This window comes from Camelus dromedarius, chromosome 32, assembly GCF_036321535.1.
Source record: "Camelus dromedarius isolate mCamDro1 chromosome 32, mCamDro1.pat, whole genome shotgun sequence".
NCBI lineage: Eukaryota > Metazoa > Chordata > Mammalia > Artiodactyla > Camelidae > Camelus > Camelus dromedarius.
In genome coordinates, this window is record NC_087467.1 from 8,083,276 (window position 1) to 8,100,596 (window position 17,321).

The 17,321-nt window shown below is 36.4% G+C and overlaps 1 protein-coding gene across 3 annotated transcripts in view; it reads right to left on the reverse strand.

Moving 5' to 3' along the window:
- Positions 1 to 17,321, reverse strand: part of ASXL3 (ASXL transcriptional regulator 3) — a 159,857-nt gene that overhangs the window by 51,345 nt on the left and 91,191 nt on the right. For 2 of the 3 annotated variants that reach the window (XM_064481519.1, XM_031438996.2), the window contains 2 exons: positions 16,802 to 16,921; positions 6,577 to 6,740 (listed from right to left, as the gene is read on the reverse strand). In XM_064481519.1, coding sequence (XP_064337589.1) covers positions 6,577 to 6,740; positions 16,802 to 16,921 — 284 coding nt within the window. The remainder of the gene's footprint in view (positions 1 to 6,576; positions 6,741 to 16,801; positions 16,922 to 17,321) is intronic. The other variant, XM_031438997.2, reaches the window with a different exon arrangement.

Sequence of the window (17,321 nt, forward strand, 5' to 3'; positions counted from 1 at the left end):
TAAGCAGGTAGTGAAGTATTATGCATACATACATATCAAAATAACTCACATAACAAAATGGTAATTATGTAACTATTAGATGCCAACATTAACTATTTATTCCTGCTCGTGGCCGGTGATCATACAGGGCCAAAGATACCCCCTCAGGCTAGGAGGCTGCCACCCAGAACCCAATATAAAGGAGGAAAAAAGTGGTTTAATGCATAGAACGGGATGTTCTCCAGGTTAAATGAGTCTGTGCTCTTCAATTAACCGCCACCCCTCCCCGCACGGGACTGAAGTAGGCTCCATTTGTCGGATTGCCTATCACGTGCAATTACTTGCACACCTGTAATTCAATCCAGTCTAAACATTATTTGATATACACTAAGGCAGATGCTGATAAACAGAATTTGATGTTAACTCTCCAGTTAGCTAAGGGATGAATAATATTCAGATGAAATCACTTCCCTTCAGAAGTATAAAGCCCAAATGGCGAGAATGGAAATAGCCAGGCGCATTCTGCAAGGATATCTTTGGCCATGTGTGATTTACTATCACCAATAAGTGACTTAGGCTAGAAGGAATATTGGATTTCCTAAGTACTTTAAGATATGCTTTCAGAAGCAGGAAAAAAGCCAAAGTGTCAGTTCCATTAAAATAATTACATCTCAAGTATGCACTTACTTTTACCTAAAGGCTTAAGATACTAGTATTTTTTCATATCTCTAATACTTTTGAATTTTATAATCTGTTAGGTAAATTGACATTTCATTATATATGCTATTTGTAGAATAAAATAACGGTATAATTTAAAAATCAATATATACAGTACATAGAGCAATCTCTAAGCGGAGTCTGAGTTATTGCAAATGTATGAGCTATTTCCAAGGAGGAAAAAGATGGAAAGCCCTTTCCCATTTGCATTTATAAAGGCTGCGTGACTTCTTTAAATATATACACTGATGCCAACAGAGCCATCAGAAATCAATAAATCACATTCTCATGTGCTGTAAAATGTCTGACACACACATTCATTTTCCTGGTCCAAAATTCTCTGCAAAAGGGACTGTGTAAATGTTCCATTTTAGTTTAATGACATTCTCCACAGTTAAAATTATGTGCGTTACTGCCAGTGAGTTCAAAAACCTGAAGAGTACAAAGCTAGATAGGATTTTAAAGAGCCTACACAGTACGTACCCTTCAGTGGCGCACCATTTAACAGACCACAGACATGCAGATATGAACGCCGAACCAAATCAGGAGATTAGTAAGAACGGATTGAAATGCTGCAATTACCATTCGGACAAAAAAAATAATGGGTGTCATTTATTTAGAAGCAGCTGGAGGATGGTCTTGTAAGTATTTGGAGAGACAGCCCCAATAGCCCGATGCCACCAAATGGAGGAAGGAGATGAACATCACTTAAAAATGATACAGATGACAGAAATGACAACAACCTATTCATCAGTGACGTTCAATCTGAGTGTGTAATAAAAACCTAAATACAGCTCCACTTCAGTCGACATTTATTCCACCAGCTGCCATATATTTTAAAAAGGTCACAAAATTGTCCTGTGTAGACATAGTTTATAAAGTACAAATTCTTAAAGAAAGAAAGGATCTGTTATGTATCATCAAGAAAGTTCTAAAAATTCTCCAAGCACAACTTGCAGAGAGCTGAGCAAAAAAGCCAAGTCTGGCTATAAACCCAAGCACTGAATTTATTAAGCCAATATTTCCAATTCTGCCTGTTCACCAGCCCTCACCACGCTGCTCTGGCCCCTTGTGTCTTTGTATTTGACCTCTGAACTGAAATGCTATGGCCAAGGAGATGACTTTTGACTCATGTGTTTACCTGATCATATTCAAAATATGTTACTCTGAGACTCTATAACACTTCATTCAATGACATATCTTTCTGCTTTTAAAGTGACATTTTCCTTTCCCTGTGACCTGCATTCACTCCAGGCCCTCTGACTTCACATTTCTCCCTATCCAGCCTGCACCCCAGAATCAACCACCTCAACAAGTATCTCACAAATCTCCTATAATCTTGCAGCTCCTTCAATTTGAGCCTTGGTAAATCTCCAACAACCCTGGCAAAATCCAACTCCTGGCACCAAGCTAAATGCACAAATATTTAGTATTGCTGGTAGAAAACATACAAAGTAGACCAAGTGTGTCTACTACCATCTAAACTCAAATGGTAAACTTATAAGCTTTTGCACAGCAAAGGGAATCATAAACAAAACAAAGAGACAATCTATGGATGGGAGAAAATATATGCAAACAATGTGACTGACAAGGACTTAACTTCAAAAAAAACAAACAGCCCAGTCAAAAATGGGCAGAAGACCTAAACAGGTATTTCTCCAATGAAGACATACAAATGGCCAATGGGCACAGAAAAAAATGCTCAATATCACTAATTATCAGAGAAATGCAAATCAAAACTACAAGGAGGTATCACCTCACACCAGTCAGAATAGCCATCATCAAGAAGTCCACAAACGATAAATGCTGGAGAGGGTGTGGAGAACAGGGAGCCCTCCTACACTGCTGGTGGGAATGCAATTTGGTCCAGCCACTACAGAAAACAGTAGAGAGGTTTCTTAAAAAACTAAAAGCAGAGTTACCATATGATCCAGCAATCCCACTCTTGGACATACATCTGCAGGAAACACCAATTCGAAAAGACACCTGCACACCAATGCTCATAGCAGTACTAGTTATAATAGCCAAGACATGGAAGCAACCTAAATATCCATCATAGATGACTGGATGAAGAAGTTGTGATATATATATATATATATATATATATACACACACACACACACACACACACACACTGGAATACTACTCAGCCAGAAAATGAAACAATGCCATTTGCAACAACATGCTGTTTTTAATCCATCCAGTTTGCTTAATGATAGTTGGCACTGGCAAGATAAATGGATGAGGAACCTAGCTCCCCTTATTTTAAAGATATAATAACGAAATAAAGCTTGGTTTCAAATGGCCCAGAATAGGAGGGCCTGGAGGTCTACTTCAGGGGAGAAATCAGGCAGAAACCTGGGATAGTCAAAGGAAGGAAACAAGAAAGATGGGAATTTCAAATTTTGTAAAAACATGTGAAAACAAGCTTTTGTACATGAGAAATACTTAAGTATTTCACACAATTATACTGCATTCCACTGGCTCAAATAAACCTATATAATCAGATTCACATTTCCATGCCTTTCCTACTCATTCTGGTCTAGAAGATGGTGATGTTCATCCCCATTTGTATTTTTATAAACTGAACCGAAACAGAGCAGTTTTGGTGGCTCATTGGCGGCAAGTCGCCTGTCTCTTTCTCCTGGGAGAAATGGTTGAGCTCCCCTCCGGTGGGGTAGAGAGAGACAGAGAGCTCTAAATTTCTTTAATCAAATGCTGATAGGCCCAGAGAGATTTTCTGTTCTCCCAAGTCTCCCTAGATCAAATCTCCAGTTGCCTTCCAGATTTTCTACAGATCCATCCCATGTCATTTATTCCTACTCCTCTGGGTTGAAAATATGCCTGGAATTCAGTCCTTTCTTTTCATTTCCAAGGCCAAGGATCAAGGTCAGACTCTTATCTCTTATCTCAACTACTGCAATTGTCTCTTACCCAGTCTCCCTGGGTCTTATCTTTCTGCCTGTCCAATACATTATTCACAGGGCTACTGGCTCCTAAGAGAAAATAAGGACTGTATTTATTTGTCCTTTAGATCTTCTCCTCCTCCCCTAAGTCCAGGCACTAAAATGTTTCTTTAAATTATTTTATGCCTTCTGTTTCTCATTTGAAAAATCTCTGATGGTAAAAACTGGTTTCAAAAAAAGTTAAAAGAGCTTAATCTGCAACCAAGTCATCAAGCATGTTGACCATACTACCCTTTAGCACAACATCCCACCATACAAGTAGCAAGTCTTTGTAAATTACATACTTTCCTGGGTGAAATTCACTTTCCTTTGGCTCTACTTACGAAACATCTACTGGTCCTTCAATGTTCAAGTTAAGTATCCATTCCATCATAAAATCTTCTCCAATACTACTTTCAGATTAAAGTTCTTCATCCTCTGTGCCTTCAGAGAACTTTCTTTCTACTTCTATTTGACATTTATGTTACTCTGCTTGGTCTTATACTAAATTTGGTATAGATCCATCCAGTTATTAGACTTCTTGCCTAGTACAGAGGAAAGTGTATTTCAGCGCGAGGATGTCCTTCTCCTCTGTCTTATTCCTCTGCACGATTCATTCTTGTATATTCTGTACTTAGCAAAGTGTATGCAGCATATGCTCAGTAATATATGCTCAGTAAATATTTCTTGAATAAATAATTTCCCAATGCACTACATGTTTTTTGAGGATAGGTACCATGCTTTCTTCATTTAGATTTCTCACAGTGACTAGAGAAAACTGAGTAACAGAAACTGTTACAGGTTGAATAAAATATTAGGCTTATTTAGACTGGCCTCCTGGGTTACTGAAATATTTGGCTAATAGGACCATCTGTCATTTCTTCATTCCAAAAAGATTTACTGAATCCATTATATATGCCAAATCTTATTCTAGGAGCTGCAGGCAGAACTGTAAACAAGATAAACCACACATATGTTGAAGTGAAAAAAAAACAGTTGTGTAGCAAATAAATCCACTTCCCCATCCCCCCTCAAAAAACAAAAACAAAAACAAAAAAACACAACTATTTCTTAACACCTGAACTCAATTCTCAGTTATACCAGCTTGAAACCCGAGAATTATCGGTGGCTTCTCTGTATACCTTGCTTCAAGTGTTACTTGACAAAATGTAAAATTGCTACCATTGGATGATGATGATGATGATAGTGATGATGACGGTGATGATGACTGCATTATCCTACTCCAATTTAATTTCAATGCTATTCTCCAAATTCAAGCCCTCATTTTGCCTTTTGGACCAACTAAAATTGCTTTCTAACAACTCTTTCCACTCTCATGCTTCCCATCTAACATCCCATTTTCAGTACTGCCAGAATAATTTTCTTAAAAAGCAGCGATCTTTTATAGCTCTGCTCAAAAGCCCTCAGCAGCTTTGTGCTGCAAACACGGAGAACACTGTTCAGACTCCTTAGCTTCAAACTCAAGGAATCTTCCAAAATTGACTTCTAATTTGTCTTTCCAGATTCATTTGCACTGTGCCTCCTGTAATCCAGACTCCCACAAAATTAGCTTTTGACTTTGTACCTTTGAATCTTTCACATAAAATACAGTTCCATCTATTTTATTCAAATTCTGCCTGTATCTCTAAGCCCAATTCAAGGATCTTAAATTTGTCTCTGATTTTCCCCTTCTGCATATAAAAGCTCAATTTATTTGTGCCTTTTCCCCTAAGCTTACCTGTTTCTAAGTCATATTTTCATTATTCACAAATATAGCTTCTGTTTCCAACTAGAGTATATTTAGTCACTGATTCAATAAAGATGTAATAGATATTCACTGTATTTCCATTACTCCAAAGCACCAAAAACATACCACATTCATAGTAAATATTGAACAAATTTTCAAACAAAAATGTACTCAAAATCAAAATAGCATTTTTCTAAATATGTACAATAATCTCCATACAAAAGAATAGCAGAAAAGAGTAGTTTATCAAATTTTAAGTATGTATGAATGGATGGGTAAGTTAGTAGAAAATAGAATCAATAAAACACTAAGAAAATTTATTCAAAGTAATATAAAAATATTGAATCAATCTTGCCCATTTCAATTTATGGATATATCTATCATTCTGAGATGTAAATTCATAAACACACTCACATTATGTCCATCAACTGAAAACTACATACGGTGTCAAAATTTATTGAAATGAGAATCACAAGGAAACATTCCCTAGTTACCATTTAATAATTTCTATGAAATTTAATAAAAGTTTATGATGAAATATTTTTTCCTTTTGAAAGGTAACAGCTTTAGAAGGTGATTGATGCCCACTATTATCTGTCTATATTTGTATTTCCTTATTTTAGAGGCTTTTCAGAAACACAAAAATACACTTAAAGTATTTCCAGTTGTACTAAAAAAAAGATGAAAGGTGATTATTTATAGGCAATCATATTCATGATGATAGACTCTCAGAGGCAACTCCAAATATAAATTTTAAGTGCTTTTTGGAAAGAGTTGAGAATAAAAACATTTACATAATTTCTTAGAAACCCTGGCTTTTTATTGCCGCACTTCAATATTCCCTCAGGGCAAAGGAGCAGCTACTTCAAAGATTTATTTGATAATGGAATGTTTGATTTCTTGGTTTTTTCTTCCCAATGTGGGTATGTCTATTGTCTGTTCTTTTCACTCTATAGCAATGTACAGTACTTTAAAATTTGAATTGGCTCACTACCGATAATAAAAAATCATTCTGTTTTGGCAGATTAAACAAATACACCAATGCTAGCAGGAAGTATAAATTTGCATAAATACAATAGATTATTACAAAACAATCTGTCCATGTGTCAGTCGTCTTCCATAACAGACCTGCCACTTCATAATAACATACCTAGTGACTAATATCAACTGTCTGGAACTTCTACTTACCTGCCTATCCACTTCTGGGAGCAGAAGCAGGAGGTACTGTTGAAAATGCTGAGGTAAGGAAGCAAACGTATGTTTGTTTATTAATGCCCTCAAGTTAGTGTTGACAAGAATAGATCCCGGGGTTTCTATGTCAATATCCTCAGCTTTGGTCCATTTCAAGTGTCCTGTGATAAACAAGCAAGAGGCATGAATTCACTACAGACTGGGAAAAACATATACCTGTACATACACATACACACAAACACAGGTATATACTGAACACACATATATTTGATAATATATTTAATTCTATCTCTTTTAAAAATGATATTTCAGAATGAAATCTCCAAAATTTCTTTGAGTTTCTATCTTGCCTTAGTTGTCTTTAATTTTCAGAATGTGTACTTCACTCAATACCATTTATATTTGTAACTCAAGTAGCACCTGTCTAGATAAAGAATTATTTTAATTATGACCTGCCAATTAATCAGAATCTTCAAAAACCTTAGGAGCATAAATGGTAACAACTACAGTTTTTGCAGATTCTATAAGACCTAGGATTATTGATAATAGAAACAGTGCTGTTAATTTTAATAGAGATAATGAGAGCATTGCTAGCTGATAGCCATGTGCTCCCCATGTGTCAGGCAGAGCACTAAGTGTGGATTATTTCAGAAGATTCCTATTGAGGGTATTTTGAGGAAAATAATACTTTAAAAACGCAATCCTTTACAAAAATGTTAGCTGCAAAGTCTGAAATGCCAACAGGCTTTGTAGGATAATTCTGCAACTCAGGCACACTGACCTCTAACAGAAGACTGTATACAGAGTCCACAATTCAAAATTATGACACACAAGGAAACAATCCACCATAAGGGACAGTCAGCTGATGTATCAAACAGAAGAATCACTGCTCTGAGTCGCTTGAGTTAACAGAACCACTTGAATGTGATTTTAAGAGTATGTTTTAAATCAAGGGTCAGCAAATTATAGCTCATGAGCTATATCTAGTCCAGTGGCTGCTGGTAAATAAACTTTTACTGGAACACAGTCATGCCCAATTGTTTACAGATACTGTCTGGGTCTGCTTTTGTGCTACAATGTTGGGTTGAATAGTTGTGACAGAAATTACACAGCTTGCAAAGCCTGGAGTATTTACTCTCTGGTCCCCAACAGAAAAAATCGCTGGTTCTTATTTTAAATAATTAGAGACAAAAAAGGAAATAAATCCATTACGAAAAAAACAGGATACTATGATTAAAAAAATAGGCAAATTTAAAACAGACCCAAATAGAATTTCTAGAAATGAAAATTTAAAACTTACTTAACTATTCAGTGGACACAGCAGATAAAATAATTATTGAAAAATAAAAATACAGAGTTGATGAAAATACCTAGAATGTAGCACAAAATGATGAGTCAAAAAAAAAAAAAAAAAAAAAAACCAAACAAAACAGAATAGAGAAGAAATACAGGGAATGGGATAAGCAGCCAGGATGCACATTTATAGGAGTTTCAGAATGAAAAAATACAGCAGATGGCAGAGAGGCAATATTTAGAGAGCTAATGTCTGAAATTTTTGGAGTTGAAAAAAATGACAAGAGTCCTCAGATGAAGTTATACACCAAATCTCAACAAGGATAAATAGCCATTCCTTCATCTGATGTGTTATAATAGCAAAACATCAAAAATAAAAAGAATACCTGAAAACAGTTTTGAACAAAACTAGATTACCTCCAAGGGGATCACAATGAGACACAGGAACCTTAACATCAATCAGTAACAGATGACAATGAAATATCTTCAAAGGGCCAGAAGAAAACAAGTGTCAGTCTAGAATTTCATTAATAACCAAGTCTCTCTAAATGGCAGTGACAGAAATGATACAAGAGTATTCTCAGTATCCAAAATGGAAACTACCCCTTAGGGAATCTTGCTGAAAAACCACTAGTGGATGTTCTTATCAAATAAAGAAATTAAACCAAAGAAGGAATGAGTCGGTTGCAGAAGCAATGATAAACTAAAAGATTAATACACATGAGTTACTCCAAATAAATATTAACAGTGAAAAATAATACTAATAACTAATGAGAATTAAAACAAAATGAAAAAAAATAGTAGGCAACAACTGCATGCAAGATGGGAAGGTGTGACTGAAATGAGAACCCTACATAACCTTGGCATTGTTTGGGAAGAGAGACACAGCGTAGGTCTTTACTTTGTTAAAACTGCATAGGTAGCCAATGAGAGAAATGGAAAAGACTTATAACTTGCAAATAAATTCATGGAATGAAAACTCAATCAATCAAATGAAGACATAAAAGGAGAAAAAAAAATTTAAATTAAGTCCAACACAATAAAAAAAATATATAAATGGGTTTTCATCTTAGATTTTAAAAGTAACACAATCCAATTTTATGCTGCTTTACAAGAGACATAATTAAAATAAAAATCACATAGAAGAAAATGAGGAGATAAACTAAGAAATACCAGGCAGACATTCAAAAAACAAAGAAAGCAATACTACAATATTAACACCAGACAAAGGTAAATGAAGGTTAAAAAACCTTATTAGGGATAAGAAAGATCATTCCTTAAGTGTAAAAGGAGTAATTCATTGGGAAAATGCAATGACCTTAAGCCTGCACACATCTAAACAGCACAGCATTCAAGATTTAAAACTGAGAGAATTAAAAAGAGAAATTGGCACCACATAATGCTAGTGGGAAGTCTTAACACATTTTACCATAAATTGAGATAACAGACAAAAAAACTTGTCCTAAGAATATAGAGGACGTTAAAAACTCAATAATCAGTCCTGAACCAATGACACAGGGCACGGGCACCAAGCTCTTAAGGGAAAGCAAGTTTTTTGTCAGCACTCAAGGAACAGTAAGAGAAAAAACAACCAGAAAAACCCACTGACCAACAAACACTGAAGAATTATATAAAACCTCATCTCTCTATCCACAAAGAAGAAAAATTAGGAATCCATAACAGAAACATTGCAACTCTCCAATCCTCCCACACGCATTCTATATTTGGACATTTGCTAGCACGCTTCTAAGTATTTCATAAGTTCAAGAAAATAAATTTGTAATGGAAATTACAAAATATTTAGATTCTAAATGACAACACCAGAATTTGTAACACGCAGCTCAACTGGTTTTAAAGGTAAACTGTAAGTATTAACAGAGTAGAAAAAAATATTGAAAATTCAAGAGTTAAGTGTGCAAATCAAGAAGTCAATGAACTGTAGAATAAAAACTCGAGAAAGAAGAAAGGAGAAAGACTAAAAATAAGCGCAGACATTCATGACCTAGAAAAGGAAATGAAGACATCAACAGAAAAAGATTTTTTTTTAAGACTAATAAAATAGCTATACCTCCAGTGAGAGATAGCATAAATACACATGAACAGGAATGAGAGGTAGGTAATAATTTGAGATATAGTACAGATTTACAAGGCAAATATAATTATAATTAAAATTCAATTTTGAAAAGTATAATATGCATAAAAGGCGTAACACTGTGACTTTAGTCAGTATCTTTGAAGACAGATAACCTTAAGTATTTCAAGTTCACAAATTTTCTAATTATATTAAAAACAGAAAACCTGAATTAAGTTTGTGAAAACTTTTGTCAAACAAATAGGCAACCCCTCCAACCCCACATACACACACAGCACATAATGTAATAGTTCTAAAGATGAATTTTACCAAGATATCAAAGATCTCTCCCACTACTTCATTTTCTACATATTCCAGCGAACAGGTAAAGAAAGCAAGCTCTTCAGTGCACTTTATTGTTAATATAACCTTTATTCCAAAATAAATACAAACAAGGACAATATGAGAGAGCAAGTTTATAGCTCAATCCCGCATATAAACATAAAAAAGTACAAATGTTGTATTCTTTTTTTTCAATCTAAAGCATGACCAATGAATTCCTAACATTTGTTAGGAGTGAAGTCAAGGTGATGGGTATACGGATGCATGTTTTATTAGCATCGGCGTCTTTCTATACATTTGAAGTATCTCACAGTAAAACAGAAGAGGCTATCAGGAGAGAAGAATTAGGGAGCAGCTTATTTCCTCAGCAGAGGAGGCAACGGCAAAACCTGGCAACAGACGTGATGAAAGTTATAGGAAAGGAATTTGCTTAATCTTGAAGGGTGGCCTAAATATTCTCCATATGAGGGAGTTGAGGTCATTTACCAAGAGTGATTCTCAGAGGGAGTATTGGAGAAATGAGAAAATTATACAACTTTAGGAACATGTGTTATGGATAATGTGAGAAGTAGGACTTATGCTACTGGTTACTATTTTATGGTTCAAAGTATTAGATTATCATAGAAAAAAAAGGTTCATAGAGGTACAACAGTCTTTTATGACAAAGTCAAAAGAAGATCTATTGCAAAGATGTCCATCTAAGCAAAAATATGTTTTATAATTTTGGAATAAAGACAGAGCAGATGAACTTACTGCTCAATCTGTTGCCACACAGGATGTTTAATTCCATTTTAATTATCCTCACACAGTTACTCTTAGTTGGCTTAAGAACAATCTCATTAGATCTGACTGTCTTATCTCATTAAAGCTGGTACCTCATCTCTCTACACTAAGCAGAGGAAGAAAAGATGCAGTCATTTTCGTGTGTAATTCCTGGACACTAGAGAGTGCAAAGTAGCTGAGGTCGAGAGAACAGGGAGGAGAAGCAACAGTTGCCAACTTACCACACACAGTAAAAGCTATGCTCTACAAGACGCCGCCGGGCTGACCTTGTGAGAAAAATTGTGCGGAAGTGTCTGATTGGGGTCAGGGAAATTAGTATTTTGACCAACGGGAGCTAGACAAGCACCCATCTGAGTTAAGGCTGCAGCCTCTGTGCACCTGTTGATCATTGAGTGCTCTGCTGGCTCAGAGCCTCCTCTTTACCAGAAGGGAAGCCACACAGGATTTCAGCATAGAAAGTGCACACACAGACACATGCAGACACACAGACACACACAAACACACAGAGGGAAGGAGCACATGAAAGCGCAGACCAAGGCTTTTTGTTACGAGGAACTACCCAAAGGAAAACAGAAAGAGGTCAAGACGTAAGAGTTCCTCGTTGTCTCACAGAAATTAGAGAGGGATGATTACGAAAGAGCTCAGAGAGGAAAAACAGGCTTTCAAAGAGTGAAGTCTAAGGGAAAAAAAAAAAAAAAAATCAGAGGACAAAACTTAATCCTATACAACATGAATCCAAGTACCCTTCAGAAATAAGAAACTGCAAAAAGTCTGTCAGGGAGCACTGAATCCGTTAACATACAGTACCAGGGAGTTAGTGAACTATGAGGATTATGGTAAAAAAATAGAATATTAAATGTTAACGACCTTGATGCTTAAAAAATAATGTAACTAACAAACACATGGAGGTAAGAGGGACTACAGGCGTAATTATCTACTCATCCTTTATACTATACTGTCCAAAGATTGAGTAGTTAAAAAGATAATCACCCCTATTTCAGCTTTCCATATTTGGAAATATGGAAATCCTTATATCCATATCTTTGGAGAGAACTTTTCGATAAGAAAATACCTTGTGGCAAAGTTTAGCAATTTTTTTGTTTTCCTTCCTTTCTTTTTTATTATTCAGGCTAAACTTAATTAAATTTAGTACTTTTAATTAAAATGGTATAATACAGCTTTTCTAAGATGATCTCTGACCATGGCTACGTAATAGGGGATGTCAAATAATGTTTATAAAATACTGGGGGAAATTATTTTTGATGATAGCATTTAGGCTTACTATTTAAATTTTATTTTTATTTTCCTGCATTAATTTATTTTAGAAGTATGTAACATTTTATGAAACTAGCAACATTGTAACTCTTCACTACAAAAAGATTAAACCAAATAAAATACATTGGAATGAATCCCAGAAGTTGGGCTCAGCGAGGACATTTATTAAAAATCCCTCAGAGACATCCATTAGAAGCTTTGATTTGTTTAGCAAGCAGTTTTTAAACTCCTACTATGTGATTGGGTAGGAAAAAGCATAGTTAAAAACTGGTTCAGGTCAGTGACCCCCAGTTCAAAGAACGTACATTTTAGTTATGGAAAAATGTGAGAAATCAATACAAAAAAAGTTGTAAGAGAGAATATCATCAAACATGGTTTTCACATGTTCACAATCCATCTCAGAAAACTCCAGAGGGAAGGTTCTGAATGAGTTTCATCCTTTGCTAAAAACCAGGTTTTGCAAACTCCATTTTTGGCCAGCACCTACCTAACCCCTCACCAGATGTGGTTTCCACTGCCTGGTTATTTGGTGGTCTAATACCACATGAGTTTTCCAGCCCTGTGATAATAAAAAGGCCCTTGTAGATATTGTTAGCATTTGTTTTCATGCATGTCAGAATAGTGTGTTTCTCCCATGCGTGATTCACAAATGGAAGAGAGACCAACAAGGTCTTGTTTGCTTTTTATTACAGCATCATCAGAGAAATACTCTGTAATTTAGATCCACAATTTTTTTTTCAGCTGCATTCACTTGCCTCAGGTTACCATGTCTGTTCAGTCTGAGAGCTACTCAGAGAAACAGTCTAATAATTTTCATGCATAACCCTGGCCAAGAACAAACAAAATAAAATAAAAAATTAAGAAAAAAAAACCATGTCAGAAGTAATAGGCTCCCATGGTGAGTGATACATTTCTCATAAGAATGTCAAGATCACCATCAGAGCTAGAAGGACAGAGGGATGGTGATGCTCTATTATCATTATTACTAATTTTTAAATTATTATTATTTTTTTTTACTGTGTGCTCCTAACCCTCCCCAGGGAAGCTGGCACATGAAGGAACATGAGGAAGTCTGCGGTGTGTCCTTTACAGCAAAGTCCTCGGGGAAACACACTGGGGTTCGCTGTGCCCTGGGCTACACACATCTAGATGCCAAGATCCAGGTGAAGCCTATAACTTGAACAGGGTGACTATTCTGCACTTTGACAAATTAAGTAATTGCTATAGACCAAAAGGAAATACTGAGGGACAGTTAGAACTATTTTATGTCATGTCAGGGAAATCTCACAATGAGGATCAAAATTTAGGCTTAACAGCCTGGAGTCTGATTGTGACTGGATTTAGTTTCAAAATTACCAGACTTAACAGCATTTGTTTTCATTCAGAATGCTTTCAGCAGGTTAGGACTTAGTTACCCCCACCTAGAGAAGACAAAGACGGTTAAAATCACATTTCTGAAATTGTATGAGTTAGATGTCTACCTGGTGGGAAAAACAGACGACTCCCTGTCTGGCTGGCTAAGAGGCGTCCAGCAGGCTCACCTTTCCTTGCGTTAGTTCTGCGGCTGTGCCCTGGCGCAACAAAGAATGACCTTCCCCAAGAGCACAGGACCGTTCTCATTCAAGGATGTATAAATAACCACCCTACTAGGCTGAAATCTGCAGGATGCCTCATTTGTCCAGACAGACTCACTAGCTATGCCGTTACTTACAAATAATTCATTCAAAACTCATGCAGCACCTACTAAAGAGGGGGATATAGCAGTTGTGAAGAGTACCACGAAGATGGATGGGAAGGTCACTGTTTCTAAGGAATTAACAACGTCATGGCAAAGAGAGGGGAGCAAAATGTACATAAATATGCCTCCATAAAAAATATTTTAAAAATTATCACCATCAAAAACAAATAAATATGCGTGATGGGCTACTCAATACCATCCTGATTCGAAACTGCTTCCCAGCACAGAGAACCTTTACTCTATAAGATGCCATAGAGCATCAAAAATATTACTTTCTAAAAGAGACACGGGATATTGTCTGGAGCTGGTTACATTTGAGGCTGTTGCTCTCCTTTCACACGTTTTCACTTTTCCTGTGTAGTGCTGGGCATGGGGGCTGGAAAGGTACTACTGACTTCATTTGCACAAAATAAGCTATTCTGCATCCTGCCAGCTGCTGCCTGGGTGAGTCTGTCAGTCACAGCTCCTTCCCAGTATTTCACCTTCAGTTTATTTTTGACAGATTTTTACCTTAATTGACTTATTTTAAAACCTCCCTTCTTCCTCTGTCGGTTTGATTTTACAGGATCAGCTGGGAAATCTTTTGGTTGCTAGCTCCTCTTCTGTGTGTAATGAGCTGAGTGTACCTGCATGTTAACACCTACGGCAGACTCATCGCATCACAGATGCCGAGCTGCTCCTCAGTGGTGCCCACGGGTTTACTGCGCAGGCTGGATGATCAGATGTTCAGGACGTTCCCAAAGCGATGGTTTAGGCTGTCGAGCTAGAGGTGCCTTGGCCTGTATCTCAGCTGTGCCGTTTATGGACAGCTTCCTTAACCCTGAGCCTCAGTTTCCTCAGCTGTAGAATAAAAATCATTCTACTGGACATAACTGAGGTCAGGACTAAATGAGATAACACACCAAAATATCTAGACCATTGTGTTCAATTTGGGCAGTGAACAGGACTTCACTTCTCCATTCCTTCATCAAAGTAGTTTCATTATTTCTGTTACTTTGTAGTCTACAAGAAAGGAGGTTAAAAAGAACACGGTGGTCTCCTGACATCACCTTTGTAATCTGCTAACAAGTTAGCTGAAATATCTTTACTGGATGATGTTTAAAATGTAGGGTGTTAAGTGGCAAGTGGGACTTCTAGGTCACAACAATGAGAACAAGAGATCCCGCCTGGAGACCTGAGCAGCTCCGGATGAGGGTGCCAGCTCTTGTGGACCTCCAGCCTTGAAGTTACTAGCTAAGTACAGAGAGGAGGAGGTCCCTGTGCCTTAAATTTTCTAAAGCTCAAGATATGGCATTGACTTTACTGAGGTGGGTAGCAGACAGTTTTTCACTGAAGGTCACTGACTTTTGTATTACTTAGGATATCATAATGTGATATTTTGGGGGGCTTGGCTTTTTTTAGGACATTTTTTCCATTTCACTCTCCCATTAGAGTTTTCCACTTCAGAAGCTACTCATATTAAAGCATTTACTTTAAAATACTCAAAAGACTAGGAAAAAACATGTGCATATACATCTAAGTGTGGTTATACACTAACACACACTAATACATTTGGGCTAGACAATACCTAGAAAATGATTCAGCTTTGGAAACAATGCAAAAGAGATTACGCTATGTTTAAAGAATTTAAAACAAAAATAAATTCTGTTTTCCCAAAGATCTCTTATGTAATAAGGCTATATAAATTCTATTCCAAGACATTATTGAAAATATGTCCCCAGGATTTAACAGAATCTTGATATATAGTAGGCAATCAATAAACCATTACTAAAATAAATAAATGGGTTAAAAATCTTGTTTAAATTTTACAATTAGATAAACTCTGCAAATAAAAATTACTCTAAGCTGCCAAGAAAGTTAAGTGGCAGAACTAGTAATAAAGTTCAGGTCAATACATTTGTACTGCCTACCAACCATTTTTCAAAATGCTACAATGATCTGGGACATTATCATGGCCCTGACTCTGAGATGGAAAAACTGAGAGACAGAAACGAAGCCATTACGTCCAGACATCCAACAAGGCAGATTTAGTTCAGAATTTACTGTTCAGCCTAGGATACGTTTACTTTCCTTTTCTGAATTTCCATATTCCTTTTCCTCTAATGTGGCTGTAGAGTTCCTGATAAAAAGTTATCAGGAAGGAAGTCTTCAGGAGAAAAACCTGGTACTGACTTGCCAGACCCAGTAACTGAGGCTCCCACACTTCTCAGCAACTGTATACTGGTTTTCAGACAAGCACTACTGAATATTTCAAAAGCAGCCTAAGATGAAAAGCAAGGCAGAGCAGTTTCACTGCAGCAGACCCCGACGACAACGTATTCTCCAGTGCAATGAACTCTTTGTAAAAGTCACATTTCCCCCCACCCCATACAGCATATTCCAATAAAGTGAAACGCAGTTGCAGGAACAAAACACTGCACGTTAAAGAGAACCATGATGTGGCAGATAATTACTTAGTATACATACACCGTTTAAAATCTCATATCTTCAACCTCCGCCTCATCCAATAGTATAATTCACAAGTTGAGCAACATGCTTAAAATCATTCCATTGTAATATGCAGCCTTATTTAGCACCCTTTTGGGTTTAGATAGATTGGAAAGAGTTAAAAATTTCCTTGTTTAACTATTTAAAAAGCGTTAAGAATTTTTCTATAATTTCATTAAAAAAAAGATTTAAGTCTCTCAAATGTGAACTGTTACAGTCTGTTGAACACTCACCTAAACCAGACTTTTTTAATCGTTTTAAGTGCTGACTTGTTTGTTTTCCAGTGGGAGATTTTTGCCCATGTTTCATTTCTTTATCTGAACTGTCTGCTTCACCATTTTTAGACTCGGATCCTAAAAAAGGAAATAGTTATTATGTCATTATCTTCCTCTTGCTGTCCTTGAAAAGAAAAATCTAAAATTGTTTTAAAAACCATAGATACAATCTCCTTTTCTAAGAGTTAATACACTACCTTTGGCCACAATCTGATTCCTTTACTGGATATAAAGAGAAAAGCCCAATAAATCAATCAAACAGAACAAAAAGCAAGAACAGATGGCCTGATAGTGGAGTCAAAAACACGTTCACTGATCTGATAGCTTTTGAAAGAAACACTCGGCTCTTTTGTAAAAATACACGAATAAGCTTCGACTATACTATACGCTCGGAGACGATGCAAGACTGAGACAGAAAGATGAAGGATGAAGAGAGGCTTGAAGGGAGGGAGAGACCATGCCTTTATGAATAACTTTA